The sequence below is a fragment of the Myotis nattereri genome (assembly GCF_964212035.1).
Source record: "Myotis nattereri genome assembly, chromosome: X".
In the NCBI taxonomy this organism is placed as follows: Eukaryota; Metazoa; Chordata; class Mammalia; order Chiroptera; family Vespertilionidae; genus Myotis; species Myotis nattereri.
The window spans coordinates 30461354-30483896 of NC_138078.1; the positions used below are offsets into that span (position 1 = coordinate 30461354).

General features: G+C 35.3%; 1 protein-coding gene across 1 annotated transcript in view; it reads right to left on the bottom strand.

Annotated features, from left to right (window-relative positions):
• Positions 1-14099, bottom strand: part of KLHL4 (kelch like family member 4) — a gene marked incomplete at its 5' end in the record, with an annotated part of 97534 nt that extends 83435 nt beyond the window's left edge. Inside the window, one exon of the mRNA XM_081081382.1 lies at positions 13678-14099. Coding sequence (XP_080937508.1) covers positions 13678-14099 — 422 coding nt within the window. The remainder of the gene's footprint in view (positions 1-13677) is intronic.
• Between the last annotated feature and the right edge of the window lie 8444 nt (positions 14100-22543).

Consider the following 22543-nt stretch of genomic DNA (forward strand, 5'->3'; position numbering starts at 1 on the left):
GCTTATGGTTTCTGCTAAGATTGTTATGGTTTCATGATTTACATTTAAATATTTTATCCACTTTGAGTTTATTCTTGTGTATGGTGTGTGCAGTGTAGTTTCATATTTTGCGTGTATCTGTCCAATTTCCCCAACACCATTTATTGAAGAGACTGTCTTGACTCCATTGTATGCCCTTGCATCCTTTGTCAAATATTAATTGAGCATAATGTCTTGGGTTGATTTCTGGGGTCTCTGTTCTGTTCCATTGATCTATATGCCTATTCTTGTGCCAGTACCAGGTTGTTTGGTGTACAGTGGCTTTGTAGTATAACTTGATATCTGGTATTGTGATTCCTCCAACTTTGTTCTTTTTTTCTGAAAATTGTTATAGCAATTTGGGGTCTTTTTTGGTTCCATATAAATTTTTGGAGTATTGGTATTTTACTATGGATTGCATTGAATCTAAAGATTGCTTTGGGTAGTATGGACATTTTTTATGGTGTTGATTCTCCCAATCCATGAACACAGTATATTCTTCCACTTGTTTATGTTTTCCTCTATCTCTTTTTTCAATGTCTTGTAGTTTTTCAAGTACAAATCTTTTACCGCCTTGGTTAAGTTTATTCCTAAGTATCTTAATTTTTTTGTTGCAGTGCTGAATGGGAATTTTTTTTTAGTTTCTCTTTCTGAGAGCTCATTATCGGCTTATAAAAATGCCATCAATTTCTGGGTGTGATTCTTTTATCCTGCTACATTGCCTAATTCATTTACTAAATCTAGTAGTTTTTCATGGCGTCTTTAGGATTTTCTATGTATAATATTATGTCATTGGCAAATAATGACAATTTTACTTCCTCTTTTCCAATTTGGATGCCTTTTATGTGTTCTTCTTGTCTGATTGTTGTGGCTAGGACTTCCACTGCTATGTTGAATAGGAGTGGTGAAAGCAGACATCTTATTCCTGTTCTTAGGAGAAATAGTTTTAGTTTTTCCCAATGAGTATGATGTTGGCTGTAGGTTTGTTATATATGGCTTTTATTATGTTGAGCTATGATCCCTCTATTCCCACTTTGCTGAGAGTTGTTTTTTTTTTTTTAATCAAAAATGGGTGTTGGATTTTGTCGAATGTTTTTTCTGTATCTATTGATATGATTATATATCATACTTTTTATAGATACAAATATTATGAATGAATATTCCTTGTGTTATGTCCTGTGTTTTCTATTTTCCTCACTTCATTTTTGTTACTTTAATATACTACTATATAGATTAACATACTTTTACACTTCATTCATGCATTCATACTTTGTTCATCCTGTGGAATGAAACTGTTTGAGAATGTTAGCTATTCAAGAGGAACTTCTCCCTAAAATTATCCACAGGCACAAAAAATATTTCAGCAAATTCTTGGGGATTATTAAGCTTTGACCTGTAAGATAAAGTCTAAACAGTCCTTATCTTGTGTTTTTAAACCCTCCTTAACTTATGACTAACATTTTTTTCTTGCTTAATTTTGTACTATTCTCCAATGTATATTATTTAGTACAACCAAACTTAAATCTGCCATCTGAACAGACTTTAAAATTCCACGCTTCAGTGCATTTATTTTTCATTTAAGTATAGTTGTTATATGATATCTTATTAATTTCAGGTGTACAGGAAAGTGATTCAAAATTTATATACCTCATAATGTGATCACCACATTAAGTTTAGGAAGCATCAGTCACCATGCAAGCTTATCACAATATTATTGACTATACATAGTCCCCTTTGCCTTTTTTACCTATCCCCTTGTTTTCTTCCCCTCTGGAAACCATCAATTTGATCTGTTTCTATGAATCTGTTTTTGTTGTGTTTCGTTTTTTCATTTGTGTGCGTTTTTAGAGTCCACCTATAAGTGAAACCATATAATACATGTCTTTCTGACTTATTTAACTTAGTATAATATTCTCTAGGTCCATCTATGCTGTTTCAAATAGCAAGATTTCATTCTTTTTTATTGATGAGCAATATATCTACTTTATCCATTCCTTAGTGTATTTTTAAAGGCACTCTGTGCTTTTCCTCCTATCCAGAATTTATTCTTCCCCATAGCTGTATCAAAGTATAGAAATTAGCTAAAGAGCATGTATGCATAGCCCATGGACACAGACAGTAACGTGGTGATGGCCAGAGGGAAGGGGCCCTAGGGCTGGGTAGAGGTGGTCAAAGGGAAAGTTGAGACATGTGTAATAGTGTCAACAAGAAAAGTAAAGATAAAACTGCTATGCAATACTTAAGATTCATCTTAAAGCATATTTCCTCCATGAAACATTCTAAGGTTGCTCTGTTCAGAATGATTTATCTTTGAATGCCTGTAGGGCTCCATGACCAAGCAACTTAAACTGTTCTTGTAATATACTAATTCTTATTGCCATGAAACCTTTCAAGTGAATGCACTTTACCTCCCCAATAATATTGCAAACCTCCAGTGAGAATCAGTATGTATTATTATCTTTTCATCTTTAGAATGCCTAAGAAAACACAATGCACACAGTAGGAGTTCAATAAACACTTGGTGAAAGGTGAAATCCAACATTAATAGCAACTTCTGAGTTAAGCAACTGGCTTGGTGGATGTTACAACAGACTTCAGAAAGTTGTGACAGTTTTTTACACATACAGTTGCTTATTGCTGTAATAGCTAGCGTAATCAACATTAGCCAGAAAAGGAAAACTAAATGCTGACAGCAGAATACAGAATAGTTTTACAGAAAAACAGTAACAGTAGTCAAAAGATTTAACAGATGGCTTCTATTGAGTGAGCCAGCAGCAGAATGACCAGAAAGTAATCATTTATATTAAAGACCTACTGAAAAAAATTGCAAGGTGTTTAGTGCAGTTACTGAAGAAGCAGCAGCAATAGATAGGGTGTGAAGAGGTCAAGAGGTCTCCATTATATACAGTAACATCTAATTCATGCAAGAGACAAGTTCCAATATTTTTTTAAAATATATTTTATTGATTTTTTACAGAGAGGAAGGGAGAGGGATAGAGAGTTAGAAACATCAATGAGAGAGAAACATTGATCAGCTGCCTCTTGCACACCCCCTACTGGGGATGTGCCCGCAACCAAGGTACATGCCCTTGGCAGAAATCAAACCTGGGATCCCTCAGTCCACAGGCCGGTGCTCTATCCACTGAGCCAAACCTGTTAGGGCGACAAGTTCCAATATTAACAGGCTAAGAAAAGCTTGCCAGCAGTAACAACGAATTCACTTCTGGTAGTTCAAGTAAACATCATCATTGGTATTGTTTTCTTCCAGAGCAAATGCTAGTGATATATAAGTATTATATTTATATGTTGTTTTGGGAAATCCATATCTCAGAATAAAAACTTATGTAGTGATTTTTATTTAAAATTTCAGTAATACTTGTCCCATCCTAAAACATTATATAACTGGGAACTATTTGATTTCAATTTTCTCACTTTTAGTTATCTTTTTTTAGCCAGTTCTTTTTATTTTATTTTTAAAAATATATCTATATTGATTTCAGAGAGGAAGAGAGAAGGAGAGATAGAAACATCAATGATGAGAGAGAATCATTGACTGGTCTGCCTCCTGCATGCCCCACATTAGGGGTTGAGCCTGCAACCCAGGCATGTGTTCTGACCAGGAATGGAACCATGACTTCCTGTTTCAGAGGTTGATGCTCAATCACTGAGCCTTGCCTCTGGGCTAGCTATTTCTATTTAAATATGTTCACAAAATAGTATTTGTCAACCACTAGGGCTGCACAGTTTCCATTCTCTTTAGTGAAATTATAATCTGACTAAGGTCACCAATAATAAAATATACCCAATGACTATATTTTTCATTTTAGCATAGAAAGATAAAGATTTGTATATAAGGAATCTTTTTTTAATATATATATATATTTTATTGATTTTTTACAGAGAGGAAGGGAGAAAGATAGAGAGTTAGAAACATCGATGAGAGAGAAACATCGATCAGCTGCCTCCTGCACATCTCCCACTGGGGATGTGCCCGCAACCCAGGTACATGCCCTTGACCGGAATCGAACCTGGGACCTTTCAGTCCGCAAGCCGACGCTCCATCCACTGAGTCAAACCGGTTTCGGCATATATAAGGAATCTTGATTGATTTATATGTGTCATTACTTTCCTCCTGAAACGTAAGCCATAATTCGCAATGTAAATACATAGAAAGAAGTGTTAGGGCATGTTTTCATTTGAAAACACCAATAAATATATGCCACTTCATTAGTATCCAAGGTGTTTTCAGTGATTAAATAGAATGATTTTTTATTATACCCATTTATGATCTTATTAGTTGCTATGCCCTTATAAGTAGGTCCATACTAAATGACAACCACAATCGATATCAGTGTGACAAGACTTGAAATTGCATGTAATTTTCAGATGTTGTCTGAATTGTAGTTGACTTTCCTGTGAATTGCCTGTAGGATATTATCTTGTTGCCAATATGTAAGATTTTTGCATGGAGAATGTAATAATCACTGATTTTGATTTAGTATCCTTTAAATCAATTGCCAAAGAACAAATATAAACAAAAGAAACAAACAGCAAGTTCTCAGTTTTTAAAACTGATTGGTCTTGCCCAGCTGATATGGTTCAGTGGTTGAGCAATGACCTATGAACCAGGAGGTCATGGTTAGATTCCCAGTCAGGGCACATGCCTGGGCTTCGGGCTCAATCCCTGGCAGGGGTGCAGGAGGCAGCTGGTTGATGATTCTCTGTCATCATTGATGTTTCTATCTCTCTCTCCCCCTCCCTTCCTCTCTCTGAAATCAATAAGAACATATTTTAAAAAAACTGGATGGTCTTTTAATATAGATTTATGAAATCTATTTACTAGGATATCATTTGCTAAAAATATTGTACTTTTTTACAGAAAAAAAAATGTGATAGTATAGCAATAGTATAGAGAGTCCTCATAAATCCCACAACTAGTTTCATCTATTATTAGAATCTTATATTATCACAGCACATTTGTTACAATTAATTAACCAATATTGATACATTATTGCTAACTACAGTCCATTATATTTATTCATATTTCTTTAGTTTTTACCTAAGGTCCTTTTTCTGTTCCACAGCTCATTTATTCATTGTGTCTTCAAGAAACAAGACATACAAGTTTATGAAATAGTCTTAAAGTACTAAGTGACTGAACACTTACGCAATGTGTAATATGCCAATATAATTAACATGTTCTTGAAGTCACATATTAAATAGTACCATTCATTTTGAGTCCTTTATTTCTAAATGCAGAAATAAAATGATACTTGCCTTTCAAATATTGGAAATGACAATTATACATGCTTAATCACAACATTTAAAGGAATATGACCCTAATATATTACCAGATTCCTAGATAAAAAAGTCACACATTTTAAAAATAATAAATATATTTTAATTAATATTCACTTAAATATATAGGCAATGTCACACTAATTATTTGTTCAAATGCTCTAAACTTAGTAAAGCAGTTGAATGACCTGTGAATTTTTGTATGGTATATTTGAGGAATGAGACACGAGGCCCATGCTACCTCACTTTCAGGACTGAGGCTCTGACTAACAAGGGTTTCAAACCAACCAATCGAAGTTTCATCTTTAGCGATTCCACTTCAGGGAACATATTTGAAAAAAACCTGAAACACTAATTGGAAAGAATACATGCACTCCTATGTTCATTGCAGAATTATTTACAGTAGTCAAGATCTGGAAACAGCCCATTAGATGAGTGGATAAAAAAGTTGTGGTACATTTACACAATGGAATACTATTCAGCTATAAGAAAGAAGGAAATCTGCCCTGGCTGGGTGGCTCAGCTGGTTGGAGACTCATCCTGAACAGCAAAAGGCTATGGGGTTCAATCCCTAGTATGGGCATGTACGAGAGACAACTGATTAATCTTTCTCTCTCACATTTCTGTCTGTCTTTCCCTGTATCTTTCTCTCTCTCTCCTTTCCTCTCTCTCTCTCAAAAAAAAAAAATAATGAAAACATATACTTGAATGAGGGATTAAAAAAAAGGAAAAGAACTCTTACCTTTTGTGACAGCATGGATGGACCTGGAGAGTATTATGTTAAGTGAAATAATCCAGTCAGAGAAAGATAAGTAGCATGTGATTTCACTTATATGTGGAATTTAATTAACAAAATAGACTAGCAAACAAAATAAAAACAGACGCATAACTTCAGAGAACATACTGACAGCTGTCAGAGGGGAGGAGAGTTGGGGGGGCTGGATGAAAAAGGTGAAGGGATTAAACAAAAAAATCAAAACTCATAGACACAGACAAAAATAAGATGGTGAATACCAGAGGAAAAGGGGGTTTGGGGTAGGTAGAAGAGGGTAAAAATTTTATTAACCAATGGCATCCCAATAAATTCAATAAAAAACATGTAATATAGAAAAAAACTAAAAAGGAATCATCGTATTAAGATTAAATTATTTGTTCAAATGCTCTAAACTTAGTAAAGCAGTTGAATAGCCTATGTATTTTTATATGGTATATTTTAAAGTATAGGCAAAGGAATTTAACCTTAAACTTCTATAAACAACAATATAATTGTAGATTCTTCTTTATTCTTTCCTTTGAACTAATAGTTTCTACTGAATAATGCAGTGTAAAATTAAATAAAGCTGGTCTAGCAATAAATGTGAGAAAAGCACATTATTTTTGCCCTGTATGAAGATAAGCAACAACAACAGAAATCCTATAAAATAATACCCAGAGAAATATCATTTATATATATGAACACTATATTCACATTCAAAATATTTTTCTTATAAATATGAGAAAATATATGTAAGGTATTTAGCAAGCACATAGTGCCTACAAAAAAACATTATTTTCACTGTTGTATTTTTTTAATAAATCTTTATTGTTGAAAGTATTACATATAGCCCTTTTTCCCCCATTGCCCTCTCCCACCCCTTCAACGCCCCCCCCCCAAGCCTTCCCACTCAATTGTCTGTGTCTATGGGATATGCATATACACATATAAGTTCATTGGTTGATTTCTTCCCCACCCCCTGCTTTCCCTGCCTTCCTTCTGAGGTTTGATAGTCTATTCCATGTTTGTATGTCTCTGGGTCTATTTTTGTTCATCAGTTTATGTTGTTCATTAGATTCCACATATGAGTGAGATCATGTGATACTTATTCTCTGACTGGCTATTTTGTTTAGCATAATGCTCTCCAGGTCTATCCATGCTATTGCAAATGGTCAGAGTTCTTTCCTTTTTTACAGCTGCATAGTATTCCATTGAATAGATGTACCACAGTTTTTTAATTCATTCATCTGTTGATGGGCACTTAGGCTGTTTCCAAATCTTAGCTATTGTAAATTGCATTGCTATGAACATTGGGGTGCATATATTCTTTCTAATGGCTGTTTCTGTATTCTTATGATATATTCCTAGAAGTGGGATCACTACATGGAAAGCTACATGACATTGAAAAAAGAGATAGAGGAAGATATACGCAAGTGGAAGAATAGACCATGTTTATGGATTGGTAGAATCAACATCATTAAAATGGTCATACTACCCAAAGCAATCGATAGACTCAATGCACTCCCCATTAAAATACCAACAGCATACTTCAAACGCCTAGAACAAACTCTCCAAAAATTCATCTGGAATAAAAAAGACCTCAAATAGCTGCAGCAATCTTCAGAAAGAAGAACAAAGTTGGAAGGATCACAGTACCAGATATCAAGCTATACTACAAAGTCACTGTTTTCAAAACGGTCTGGTACTGGCACAAGAACAGACATATAGACCAATGGAACAGAACAGAGAACCCAGAAATCGACCCAACCCATTATGCTTAATTAATATTTGACAAAGGAGGAAAGAACATATAATGGAGTCAACACAGTCTCTTCAATAAATGGCGTTGGAAAAATTGGACAGATACGTGCAAAAAAAAATGAAATTGGACCACCAACTTACACCATACACAAAAATAAACTCAAAATGGATAAAAGACTTAAATGTAAGATGTGAAACCATAAAAATCTTAGAAGAAACCATTGGCATCAAAATCTCAGACATCTCTCATAGCAATATATTTATAGATACATCTCTTAGGATAATGGAAATTAAGGAGAAAATAAACAAAGGGGACTACATTAAAATAAAGAGCTTCTACTCAGCAAAAGAAACCATCAACAAAATAACAAGAGAGCCCACTCCATGGGAGAACTTATTTGCCTATGACACATCCAATAAGGGATTAACCTCCAAAATTTATAAGGAACTCATACAACTTAACAAAAAGAAGATAAACAATCTAATTTAAAATGGGCAAAGGACCTAAACAGACACTTCTCCAAAATGGACATACAGAAGGCCAAAAGGCATATGAAAAAATGCTCAAAGTCACTAATCACCCAGGAGATGCAAATCAAAAGAACAGTGAGGTACCACCTCACACCTGTTAGAATGGCTATCATTAACAAATCCATAAACCAGTCCTGGCGAGGGTGTGGAGAAAAGGGAACCCTGATGGGAATGCAAACTAGTGCAGCCACTGTGAAAAACAGTTTGGAGATTCCTCAAAAAATTAAAAATGGAGCTACCATTTGACCCAGTGATCTCACTTCTAGGAATATATTCACTGTTGTATTACTATTGTTTTATTATTGTTACCTTTCTAAAATCATTTCCTACCTCTCTTCCCATTGAGGACTCTACTCCAGCTGCACTGGCTTTGCATTTGAAAATATCAAACACCCTTCTATCTCAGGACTCTTGAAATTGCTCTTGTGTCCTTCTGGAAAACTCTTCCTGTAAATACCCACTCAGCTTACTTCCTATTCTGTGAGAAATAATGCTTACAATAAGTTTCACGGTTTAAAATCTAGGATTTCCCTTATGCGTAAATATTTCTCAATCATATTCCATATCATAGATTTGTGTGGAGGATAAAGAAGCACAATACATTTGGCCCTGTCTAAACAGTGTTGTTAAGAAAGCAAATACACCATCAAGTGTCTGTTTTCAGAAAAGGCACAGGCTTCTGTACCTGAGGCATATGGTCTCTTTGATGAATAGCCAGATCCTGAAAGGACAAAATGGTACTGTGGTTACTGAATGGCCATGGGACCTGCATGTGATTTTAAAATCACTATAATGGCATATATTTTAGTTCACCAGTTTAGGATGTTTTAGACATTAATAAATGGACTGTGGGAGGGTGGGGGGCATGCAGCATTGATTTGCAAAGAAAAAATGGATGGTGGTCTTGGGCTTCTTTTTGGCACAGCAGTATTAACTTCTCACTTGCTTCGAATTGAGTCAGACATCCTTATGTCTTTCCCCTTCATTTAGATCTGTGCTCAAATGTTATCTCATCAGAAAGACCTTCCCTATCTGAAGGAGTATCCCTTCTTAACTCTCTTCCCTCTGTTTTTTTTTTTTTTCCTTCTCACTACTACTTAACTATAATATTTTGGATTTTTTTTTTAATTTCTTTTTCTTAGTCCTCGAGCAAGGAAATGTCCATTGATTTTTTGACATAAAAGAAGGGAGAGAGAGAGATAGATACATCAATGTGAGAGAAACATGGACCAGTTGTCTCCCATATGCACTGCGACAGGGGATCAAACCCACAACTTAGGTATGTGCCCTGACCTGACCTGGGATAGAACCTGCAACCAAAGTCAACAACACTTTTTTTCTTTAATCTGAATTAGTTGAGAGAGAGAGAGGAACGAAGAGAGGGAAAGAGAGAGAGAAAGAGAGAGAGAGAGAGAGAGAGAGAGAGAGAGAGAGAGAGAGAGAGAGATCTGAGAGTGAAACATAGATGGCTGCCTAGTGCACGCCCCCCACTGGGGATCAAGTCTGCAACCTGGCCATGTTCCCTGTCAGGGAATTCAAATGGCAACTTTTTAATGCACAGGAGGACACAAATCCAACTGAGTCACTTTTTTTATACAAGAAACAAACTAAATAAAAAGACATCATATGTAATAGCAATAAATCTATAAAATCACTAAAAATTAGCAAAAGAAAGAATATATAAGAATTCTATAAAGAAATTATAAAAACTATTAAAAATTACAAAAGTATTTTTATTAATTGGATTTTATGAGAGGAGTTATTATAAAAGCACGTCTCTTTAAATTATTCTATAACTTCCATATATTTCTAATGAAATTCAGGTGGATTTTTGGAGAAAATTAGTAAACTTTTAAAAATATTACATAAATATTTACATATCTCTAAAACATTTTTAAGAGAGCAAAAGTTTATTTACAACAGAATAAAGTCCTGAATGCAAAAGTTAATACTAAAAGTTAGTAGCATATAATATATAAAGATACCTTTATGACCTACTAGCAAGAAATTATTTCTTAAACTAAATTCCCATATTAAAAGCTCTAGAATCTTATTTAGAAATGCACTATGGGGGGTTGGTCCCCCATTCTCCATGCACAAGACTTGACTTCTTTGGTTTTTTTTGTGTCACTGTTGCTAGACTTTATTTTTCTACTTTTTCTTTTTTTTAATTCTTTATTGTTTTAAGTATTATATATAGTATACACTGAGTGGCCAGATTATTACGACCACCTGATGTTTGTAGGCAAATTAGCTATAATTTCGGGCTGAAGTTGCTAGAGGGCCAGACCATTATAAATAGGGAAGCAGGTTGTTTACCACGACAGAAGTGATTTTTTTTCTGAAGATACGGGTAAACAATGCGATTTAACAGCCTTTGAACGTGGGATACACACACACACACACATATATATATATATATATATATATATATATATATATATATATATATACACACACACACACACACACACGTATATGGAGAGAGAGAGAGAGAGAGAGAGAGAGAGAGAAAGAGAGAGAGAGAGAGAGAGAGAGAGAGAGAGAGAGAGAGAGAGACTTGACTTCTAAGGTCTTGGCCCAACCCAAGGGTCTGTCACTAAGTCAGGCCCTGCCAGGCAGGGTTCCTGTTTTTTTCTACCCTTTGGAGGACAGAAATGGGCATATCCAGGTTATGGGCAAGCAGCACAAACTGTTCTACTGTTTTGCATATTGTTCCCTCTGTACCACAAACTGTATAAAATTCATGGGGTTTTTTTGCAAGAAAACAATATTAAAATTAAAAGTGAAAATTGTTGAATTTTATGTTATAAAATTAAGGCTTTCTCTTTTATAAAAATGAATGGTTGTAAAATTTAGGGAAGGTTTTGGAATGCCAAAATAAAAAATATATATACACACACAAAGAGTAATATGGAATGGTCTTTAAAGAGTGTTGAGTAAAACACATTAATACATAAAGTATGCATATAGTAAAAAAATAAAACAAAGGACACTGAGTAAGGTTAGTTAGGGGGAAGCAAAAATGTAGTTAGTAGATGAGAAAGACACAAAGAAAATGACAATTGAGTTCAGGTCTCTGATTCCAGGGATACTGATATATGCATACTCACAGTGTGGGGTCATGATAGAGAGATGTTCTTAAATGAAGTACATATACTTATAATTCAATTACATAAGAATGTATTTGGGTTTTTAAATCTCTAAACTTGTATATTAATATAACTGTAATAACATGGCTTTAATATCTATTTTAGGAATAACTGCAGATTATCCAGTTATATTGCATGTTATAAATTTAGTCCATTCTCTATTTCATGCAATATTTGTAGAAAGCAGGATGGCTTAAAGACCATCACTTTGCCCTGAGTTTCAGAGCCCATATTGTACCAGTGTGGTAATTCACACTGACTGCCATTTTTGTTTGTTTGTTTGTTTTTAACTACTACAAGAGTTCTATTTTGGGGATGGAAGGCTGTTGCCAACTAATCAGAATCCTTTCCTCCTGCGCCCGTATCTTGTTGAAGACAGGCATTAGAAAAGCTGGACATAAGAGAACTCCTTTTCAAATCTTCCTTAACCAAGACATAATTTAGAATGGCCAATGATAAATTAATAAGCCATTATATTTCAGTTAATAAGATACTCAATTTACCCTTCTCTTCTGCTTAAAATATACCTGGCACATCAGTAAAAGCACTTCCTGTTTATTTTAAGAAAATATTAACTTTCCACTTTAACCATAGGATAATTAACAGACATTTATTTAGAACATGGAAACTATCAGAAATAAAATAAAAAGAAATATTTTTAAAATTATTATTTGGTAACACTTTATATTTGATATTTTATCCAGCATTTAATTTTAGCAACTCATTTATTATAAATATATTTTCATGCTGGAAAATGAAATCAGGAATCCTCAAAAAATTTTGTTAGACCAGAGTGGATAATTTAAATTTTTCTACAAGAGAGTCAAATGTATTAAATATTAACCTCCAAATTCTGCAGTTTTTAAAATGGATATTCATGGTGAGGAGAGATAATTTGAAGATCTGCTGAATCTAAAAATGTGGATTATATCTTACTTTGAAAGTCCAATTAGTTGTACTCAATACAATCTGCAACCCCAACAATTATATAGCATTTTGGGGGGTAATCACAAAAATATTTAGGACAATTCGTTAATACACACTTTGTCATTTCACACTTTGTCATTTGCATGTTTACATTTCAACAAGAAGACCGAGTTCCTATAAAGGCATCATTTCACTCACTTGATTTGTCCTTTGCCATATATTGCAGTGTTGCTTTTTCTATCGGTGTTATGTTTTGAATTTATAAAAGAAAGAAATTGTCAGGCAGATATATTGGAAAAAATTATATCTAGAAGCAAATAAGCCATTTCTTATATACTTATGTAGAGACACATTTATCAAATATCCAGATTTCCAAATAAATATAGTTTCATGCCAAACTGTTATACATATTAAAACATACCCCAAAAACTTATTTTTCGAAAGCTCTTTTACAATTTCATTATGTTGCCAAGATGAAGAGGGAACAATTTTCTCCCACTCAAACAGTAAAGATAAAGTTAAATATTTTGTAACTTATCCTGAAATTATACTTTTTAAAATCATTTCCTGTTCCATTCAGTGTCCTGAAATAACATAATTGCATTTCCTACTTTAACATCTCTCTGCTCTGAGCAACATTTTATTACCTGCTTTATGTAAAATGTTTTTTATGGTTACAAACTAGCTATGAAACTAATACAACTTGAGGTAAATCTCAAATGCCAAAGGAAGCTGTCCCGTGTTCTCACATAGATAACATTTATAAATCGTCAATGTAGCAACTATGCACTACAGAGCCGATAAGAATGTGCTGAGCAGTATGAGGTTTTATTTTGTCAGAGTTGGCTTAACTCACAAAGTAAAAAGAGTTCTATGTGATTCACTACACTTTTGTAAATAATCACTATTTGAACATCCAAGCTGCAAAGGATATTTTCAAAAAATTAATACTTATAGTAAACATCTCTTAGAACTGAAACAGAATTCTTAATGGAATCAGAACAACATAGCAGAAGTAAAATCACAACCCTAAAATATATTCCCTTATCAATTGTGAAAAGGTGTTATTACTGTTTTCTTCATAGACTTAGAAGGGGGGATGTTTCTTGGAGATCCTGATTGACTATATATAAATCAGAGATTATTATAACCCTTTTATTGAAACACTAAGTGAGAATTTTAGAGGATAAGATAACCTAGGCTAGGACTTTCAATTACGCTAACGAAAACTCCTACCTGGCAGTAGACTCGCCTGTACTTTCATCAGCCATCATCTCCAAATCTTGTGAGTGTTTCTCACAAGCTCTTTTGAACAAATTCTCCTCTGGAACTGCTTTAGGAGTATCTTCATTTGCTCGAAGATGTTCTATCAGGTTCTGTGGGTGCCAATTCTGAAGCACTCTTTGATGGGCAGGGGCCAGTCCTGGCACTGGTGGCAATATGTTGTGGTGGACAGGACTATTGCTTTTCTTCAGTCCGTTTCTGTCCCGAGAGTGGTTCTTCAACCTGCCCTGAACCTGGGTCCCTCTATGCTCATATCCTTCCTGCTGAAGGCAGTTTCCAGGGTTGGAAGAACCTTGAGAAGGATGACTAAACCACCTCCAGCGTAGCCGTAGGATCTGTTTCACATCAAACTCTTTCTTGCCAGACATTGACATTGTTGCAGGAGGAAAGACAAAAGCCTTCTCTCACAGAAAGGAAACGGAGCCTTTGTTATCTCTGGTTTCTCTGCCTCTTCTGTTGAACTAACAAAAGCACAAGTGCCTAGAGCAGCCTTTTCTTGTTTCCCCTCCTCCCCCGCTGCCTGCTGCCTGTGCTACACAGAGAATACTTCTAGCTTTCTAGCTGCAAAGCTGCAGCTAACAGTGTAGGTGGGAACCCATACTGACAGGATGATGAGGTCAGACCTTAAACAAGTAAATCAGCTTAGCACAGGAAAGCAGCTACCACAACACACTCCAGCTGCTAATGTGCATGCTCACTCACAGCCCTTCCCTCCTGGACTTGCAAATATTGAACCCAGCTTCTTCCTTCCCGAGTTACAGTAGCCGAGGCTTAAAACCAAGCATGTGAGCAAAAGCAAAGTGTTTAAACTCACTTCCTTCTAGAGTCCCTTCACTCACCCCACCCCCTGCCAGATTCTTTTCCCAGTAGCTCACTTCTAAAACTGTGCCACTTTGTCCTGGGAGAATTTGTAACAGCGAATTCATTATGATCTATTTTGGGGATCTTACAGAAATTTTGAAGGTGGTTTATTAAGGGAAAGTATCTTGCCATCAGTCCCCTCATTCAGGTTTGCCATTATTTTTACAATGCACCTGAAAATGTGAATATCTTTACATAAATATTTGCTTGAAAACCTGAAGAGTTTTAAAAATATAAGAAAGTGTTTTCTAATCTTGTTATCTTAGAAGAGATGTATTTTCTCAGTGACCAAAACTTGAAAATAAATAGTCCATTCTGATTCCATGCCTGTAAAAAACATCTCCTTATCACGGTGTTCATTTTCATAGGCAGTGTTAAAGGTCTATTTTTTTAAGTTCTTATGAGAGGATGCAAAACAACATGTTTTGAATTAACTCCAAATTGACACATAACTCAGTAATAGCTGTGCACAAAGTACTTTGAGATCTGAATCAGAATTACTAGTAGCACAGAGGTAGATGTTTTACAACATGAAATGCATCAATCCCATCTTGAAATTTAGTTTGAATTTTATCCAGATTTCCCGTCTTGCATGCAGGTGCTAATGGGGCAATTATATCAGTGTATCCTTAGAAAGAATATTGAAGCTATACGGTTTTGGTTTTAATTCTGGCTTTAGGGTTAATGAGATGTATAATCTTGGACAAGTCACTTACTTCATTGCATCACAGTTCCTTCATACATAATATGGAGAGCCTGAATAGATTTCCAAAGTGTTAACTTGCAATGCATTTTTAAAACTTGGAAATAGAGAATGAAATGAGTATCTTTTTCTATATTGGTAGGTGTTTTACCTGCAGGTTTCTATAAATGCAATTATATCTTTCTCTTATATCCCCACTTGTTTTGTAGGTGTAATGGAAAATTAATATGTCAACCAACATGACTGGGCTACGGGTGTTCAGATATTTGATCAAACATTATTTTGGTTGTTTCTGTGTGAGTGTTTTTGGATGCATTTAACATCTCAATAAATAGACTGAGTAAAGTAGATAGTCCTCCCTAGTGTGGGTAGGCCTTAGCCAAGCAATTGAAGGCTTGAATAAACAGAAGGCTGACCCCTCTCCCAATAAGAGGGAATTCTTCCTGCCTGATTACCTTCAATCTGAGATATCATCTTTTTTTTTCCTGACTTCAGACTCTAATCGAAATATTGGTTCTTCCTGGGTTTCAAGCCTCCTGGCTTTTGGAGTTGAATTATACCATCAGCTCTTCTAGGTCTTCAACTCGCTGATAGCAGATCATGAGACTTGCCCGCCTCCATAATTATGTGATCCAATTCACTATAATAAAACAATCTCTTTCTTTCCTCTCGCTCTCTACACTACACACACATCCTATTGTTTCTATTTCCCTGGAGGACCCTCACTGATACAGTAGGTTTTTTCTAGTACTAAAAATTAATAAACGTTGATAAACATATAGTTGATTTTTATACCACTTGCAAACAATTTATTGTCATCTCCAACTTTCCAACCTATTTACCAACAGGTTTCTTAAGCCTCAGTGTTAGCATCTATTATCATCATTTCTTGGTGAGTGTGTTTTCCCTTCATAGTATTTAGCTTGTAAATAATTGGAAAGGATCTCAAATAGTTCTCAAATTGATGAGCCCCAGGCATATCAATGAGTCCTGATAACAAAACATCAATTGCCTTTCTATTATCTGGGGAGGGAAGATTCCAAGTAAACTCCTTGAAGTTCATATCTGTGTTTTAGACGTTTGTGTTCCCACTGTGCCCAAAACACAGTGTTGGCCATTGAGTAAGCAAACTGCGAGCAGTCGGAATAAATGCAATGTTATAATAGATTGAAAATAATGTGTCCTAGGCACAAGCATAATAACTAAATTGGCCATCTAAGTAGCTCAAAATAATATATTCTGGGCCACCAAGAGTCTGAATTATTTTTCTATTACATTTCCCTGAGATTATTATGATTGAGATAAAATTGCGTATTTCCCTGTGTACCTTTTACAGTAAGATGAATGGTAACTGACACTTGTCATTATCTAAACATCGATAGAACAATATATGATTCTATCGAGAATGTGCTTTTTAAAAATATGCAGATTATGGCCAAGCTCCCGTGGCTCAGTGATTGAGCATTGACCTATGGACCAGGAGATCAGGGTTTGATTCTCAGTCAGGGCACATGCCCGGGTTGTGGGCTCAATCCCCAGTAGGGGGCATGCAAGAGGCAATCAATCAATGATTCTGTCATCATTGATGTTTCTATCTCTCTCTCCCTCTCCCTTCCTCTTTGAAATCAATAAAAATAACTTAAAAATAAAAATAAAAAACATAAAAATATCCATGTTATGGACATTTTCTTGGATCTTGGACACAGAATTGTGGAGTGACTAAGAAAGTATATATATCTAGAAAATTATTGAAGAGAATAATATTTTATGAAGCATAAGGGTTTCTCTTAAATTTTTGTCTATGAAAAAAAGATTCAAACATATTCAAACAGAAATAAAGACGGTGTCTGTGTGGGTAGAACAATATCTTATTTATCTTTTCTTTTCCTTTACCTTATTATCTACTTGAAATCAAGTAACTAATATATGTAGAATTAATGAATAACAAATTCTAAAAGAATTTATTGTCACATAAGTTTATTGTCTCAATATGTGCTAGGATTTTTTTTACATTTTTTATTAAAGTACAATGGACATAAAATTATATTAGTTTCAGGTGTACAACATAATGATTTGACATTTGTATAACTTACTATATTATAACCACAAAAAGTCTAGTAACCAACATATGTCACCATACAAAGTTATTATGATATTATTGACTATTTTTCATATGCTGTACATTACATCCTTGTAATTTATTTTATAACTGAAAGTGTGTACCTCTCATTTCCCTTTACCTTTTTCACGCATCCTCCCACTACCCTATTATTCAGTAACCATTAGTTTGTTCTCTGTATTTATGAGTCTATTTCTATTTTTAAATGAAACTGCAAAATGGTTATGGGCTAAAATGCCCTTCTAGATAATTAATGATTATACAATTGGGAAACAAACCTGTAAACCAGTTGAAAAATCCTGGCAACTTAGCAGCCGTGTGTTCTCTTGATGTATTCTGAGTCAAATGTTGACCAGAAGATTAAATTAGTCACTACAAGGACACCTCAAAATTTAACATTTTTCAAATGTACCTAGGAATACTTTTTTTCCCTATAATTATCTGATTACATGACTTAAAGAAAAATAATGCAGTCATAGACATCTGTGCATTAAAAGCTGCACAGCAATAACTTATCCTAGTCTGGAGATGGAACTAGTCACTTGGCACAAGCCACATTGGGCAGCGCTAAAATTATTTTTTTTAAAAAAAGCAGTACAGGCATACCTCAGAGATATTGTGGATTTTGTTCTTCTCAATAACTTGCTGCAGCTTCTATATCAGCACTTGTTTCCTCACGTTGCACTTTTATTACGTTCTGAAGATGACTTCTTTCCTAAAACCTCAAAAACCAACCTCTGCTGGCTTTAAGCTTTTCTTTTGCAGCTTCCTTCCCTTTCTGAACCTTTAAAGAATTGAACAGATTTCGGGATGTGGCTCTGGATTGGACATTGGTTTATGGTAATATTGTGGAGAGTTTGATATTTCATCCAGGTTGCTAAAACCTTTTCCACATGAACAATATCTGTTTCATTTTCTTATCATTTGTGTGTTCACTGAAGTAGCACTTTTCATGTCCTTTAAGAACTTTCTTTTGCAGCTACAACATGGCTAACTGACACAAGAAGCCTAGCTTTTGGCCTATCTCAGCTTTTGACATGCCTTCCTCACTAAATCAATTACAGCTTTTGATTTAAATTCAGAGACATGCAACTCTTCCTTTCAACTGAATATTTAGAGGCCATTGTAGGGTTATCAATTGGTCTCATTTTAATATTGTTTTATCTCAGGGAATAGTGAAGCCTAAGGAGAGTGAGAGAGATGGGGAGATTGGCCCTCAGTGGAGCAGTCAGAACACACATAACATATATTGATTAAATCCGCTGTCATATGAGCATAGTTGTTGGCAGCCAGAAACAATTACATAGTAACATCAAAGTTCACTGATCACAGATCACCATGACAAGTATAATAATCACAGATCACCATGCTAAGTATCCTATATAATAAAGAGGTAATATGCAAATTAACCCTCATGCCCTCACAATATGGCTGCCTATGACCAGGCTGGTGGGGAGGTTAGTGAGGGACAACCAAACAACTGAACAAGCAGGCTGCGTGGGGTGACCAGGTCAGCAGTGGGGGGAAAGTTGGGGGTGACCAGGCCAGCAGGGGGGGGCAGTTGGGGTGATTAGGCTGGCAGGGGGACCAGTGAGGGGCAACTAGGCCGGTGGGAGGGCAGTTAAGGGCAACCAGGCCAGCAGAGGGGGGCAGTTGGGGGCAAACAGGCTGGCAGGAGGGGAAGTAAGGGGTGACCAGGCCAGCAGGGGGGTGCAGTTGGGGGCAACAAGGTTGGCAGAAGAGGCAGTAAGGGGTGACCAAGCTGGCGTTGGGGGGGGGCAGTTAAGAGTGACCAGACTGGCAGGGAGTGGGCAGTTGGGGGTGACCTGGCTGGGAGCGGGAGGCAGTAAGGGGCAACCAGGCAGGCAGGGGGGGGGGCAGTTAGGGGTGATCAGGCAGGCAGGCAGGTGAGTGATTAGGAGCCAGCGGTCCAGGATTGTGAGAGGGATGTCCCACTGCCTAAACCGGCAGTGGGACATCCCCCGAGGGGTCCCAGACTGGAGAGGGTTCAGGCTGGGCTGAAGGGACCCCCGTCCTATACATGAATTTCATGCACTCGGCCTCTAGTAATAATAATAAAAAAGTTTGAAAATTGTGAGAATTACCAAAATGTGACATAGATTCACAAAGTGAGCAAAAGTTCTTGGAAAACTGCCACAAGTAGACTTGCTCAATACAGAGTTTCCACAAACCTTCAATTTGTGAAATTCACAATATCTATGAAGCACAATAAAGCAAAGCAAAATAAAACGAGGTATGGCGGCATCTTATTTAGAGATTTTTGGCTACTAAACAGATGACTTTAAACCAACCCTTGTCCTAAGTAACTGCACCCCAAATCACTACCAAATGAAAGAGGTTAAAAAAACATTAACATTGATTCATAGCCCCAGTAAGTTTTCTTTATTTTTCTTTTTTTGCTCAATCCTTCCACCCACCCAACACCACTGCCCACTCCCATCTCCCCACTCCCTGCCAGAGCTATCTACCTGCTCTCTATGAGTCAGTCTCTATTTTCCTTGGTAAGTTTTCTGAATCCTGCCAAAGGATATCAAATAATTGAATGACAGTGTTATAACCAAACTCCCTCCATTTGAATCCATTTATTTAAGTGAATAGATTTTTTTCATTGCTCACCTCTGCAAAAACAAGTGGACAAAAATAAATGATGCTGACTCCGGTCTCATTCTAGCAAAAATTAATATTCATTGTAAATACATGAACTTAGTACAAAAACAGCCCCATATGACTCTACTAGTAACTAATTCTCAATAACATGTTAATATTTGTTTAATATATTTTACAAATAAAAAATGTGAATGTCCTTCTATTTAATTACTATACTAATAATTATAATGATCCCTCATTGAAAAATTTACAGTCAAAGAATATTTAAAACACGAAAATTCAATTTATATATGTATTTTTTACAGAAATTATGACCAAGCAATCAATATGATATTTTAAGCAAAAATATATTACATTAAGAAACAAATAAAAATGTAGTTTATTTTTTTTTCAATAAATGGAAAAAAGTTAATTCTACTAAGTAGAAATACTTATTACATTGAATAAGTATTTTTTAATTGAATTCATTGGGGTGACATTAGTTAATAAAAGTATATATGTTTCCAGGTGAACAATTCTATAATACATCATCTGTATATTATATTGTGTGTTCACCACCCCAAGTCAAGTCTTCTTTCATCATCATTCATCCACCTTTAACCTTCTTCTACCTCCCCCCAAACCCTTTCTCTCTTGTAATCATGCTATTGTCTGTGTCTATGAGTTGTTGTTTTAAATGTATTTTTATTGATTTTAGAGAGGAAGGGAGAGGGAGAGAGACATAGAAACATCAATAATGAGAGAGAATCATTGATTGGCTGCCTCCTGCACACCCCACACTGGGGATTGAGTCCACAACTTGGGCATACGCCCTGACTGGGAATTGAATCATGACCTTCTGGTTCATAGGTCAATGCTCAACCACTGAGCCACACCGGTTGGGCAAGAATTTCATAGAATCATTGAAATAGTTTAATTTAATCGCATCAGTTTGTAGATGAAGTAATTGGAACTCAGAGAATAAGTTTATAATAAAATCCTGAAGTAATTTTCATACTAACTTATAAAACATCTCATTATATGTTGTACTTACTCAATTTGAATTACCTATTAAATCACTTCTTGATAGATTTGGCTACTTTTTCAGCCTATTAATACAATTTGGCATGTTAAATATATCAAACAATGTGTTTGACAACCTTCTCAACTCCACTGCATATGTGGATGACCCTTTTCCCCAATGAAGTCTTTCACAAGAACTATAAATCAGAATAGGGCAAAAGATACCCCTTAGCCACACCATAAAATATATTCTTCTAGTGAGGCCTTGCAACATTAATTCTTGGTCTAGTTACTCAACTAGTTACAGTTACTTATCAGCTTTATTGATTTAACAGTGTGCATGTTATACCACTAAGCAGGCTAATCTCTTTATTGTATTCCATAAGACAGTACCTTCCGCACGGTGTGATTGAACATTCCATTTGCTTAGCTTGGAATAACTTCATCATCTATAAAAAGTTTGTTATCCTTAAATAGCCCCAAACTTCAATCCCCAGTTCTTTTTTTAAGGGAAATCTCTTCTTTTCCATCTCTAGGCTGCACTGTAGTACTCAATGCATATTTGTATTCTGTCTTTTGTCTTTCTCTAAACATTTCATGTAAGTATTGTATCCCTAACTTTTATCATAGCACTGAGTTCACTAGCCTTGCATTACAATTATTATCTCACAACTAAAATCTATTTTTATTTGGAAATTAATTTGTAGTGGGTCAGAGCTAGACATTAAATGTTAATGTCACTTAACATTTAAATGTTAAATGACATCATTTCATCGTTTTGACATTAAGAATGTGGGCTCTGATCTCTGGTCAGGGCACATACAAGAAGCAACCAATGAATGTACAACCAAGTGGAACAGAAAATTGATTTTCTCTCCCTCTCAAAAAAAATAAAAATAAAAAGGTTTTGAAAAAGAACATGGGTTCTAACTGGATTTAAATCCTGGCTCTTCCACTTGTATGAACTTAGAAATGATTATTCTTTCTATGCTTTAGTTTCTCAAAAAAAGAAAGATGTCACCAACCTCATAGAGTTATTTTTCATTGGAATATTTAGTACATTTACTCTAAAGTAATTATTTAAATTATTGAATTTAGATCATTTTATCTTTATTTTTACCCTTTTTTATTTTTTTTTCCTTTATTGATTAAGATATTACAAATGTGTCCTTATCCCCCCAATGTCCCCTCATCTCCCCAATCCTGCCCTCACTTTCACCCCCTGTTGTCCACATCCATCGCTTATGCTTATATGCATGCATACAAGTCCTTTGGTTGATCTCTCCCCCTCACCCCCACCTTCCCCTATCTTCCCTCTGAGTTTTGAGCATCTGATCGATGCTTCTCTGTCTCTTTGTTCTTCTGTTGCTCCTCTCTTGTTTGGGGTTAATCTAACATATATTTTTTTAGAAATTAATTTTACTACATTTATTAAAGTTTTAGTTATACTTTTAGGATAATTTTAGTAGTTTCTCTAGGTAGTGTAATATATATCCTTACTTTTT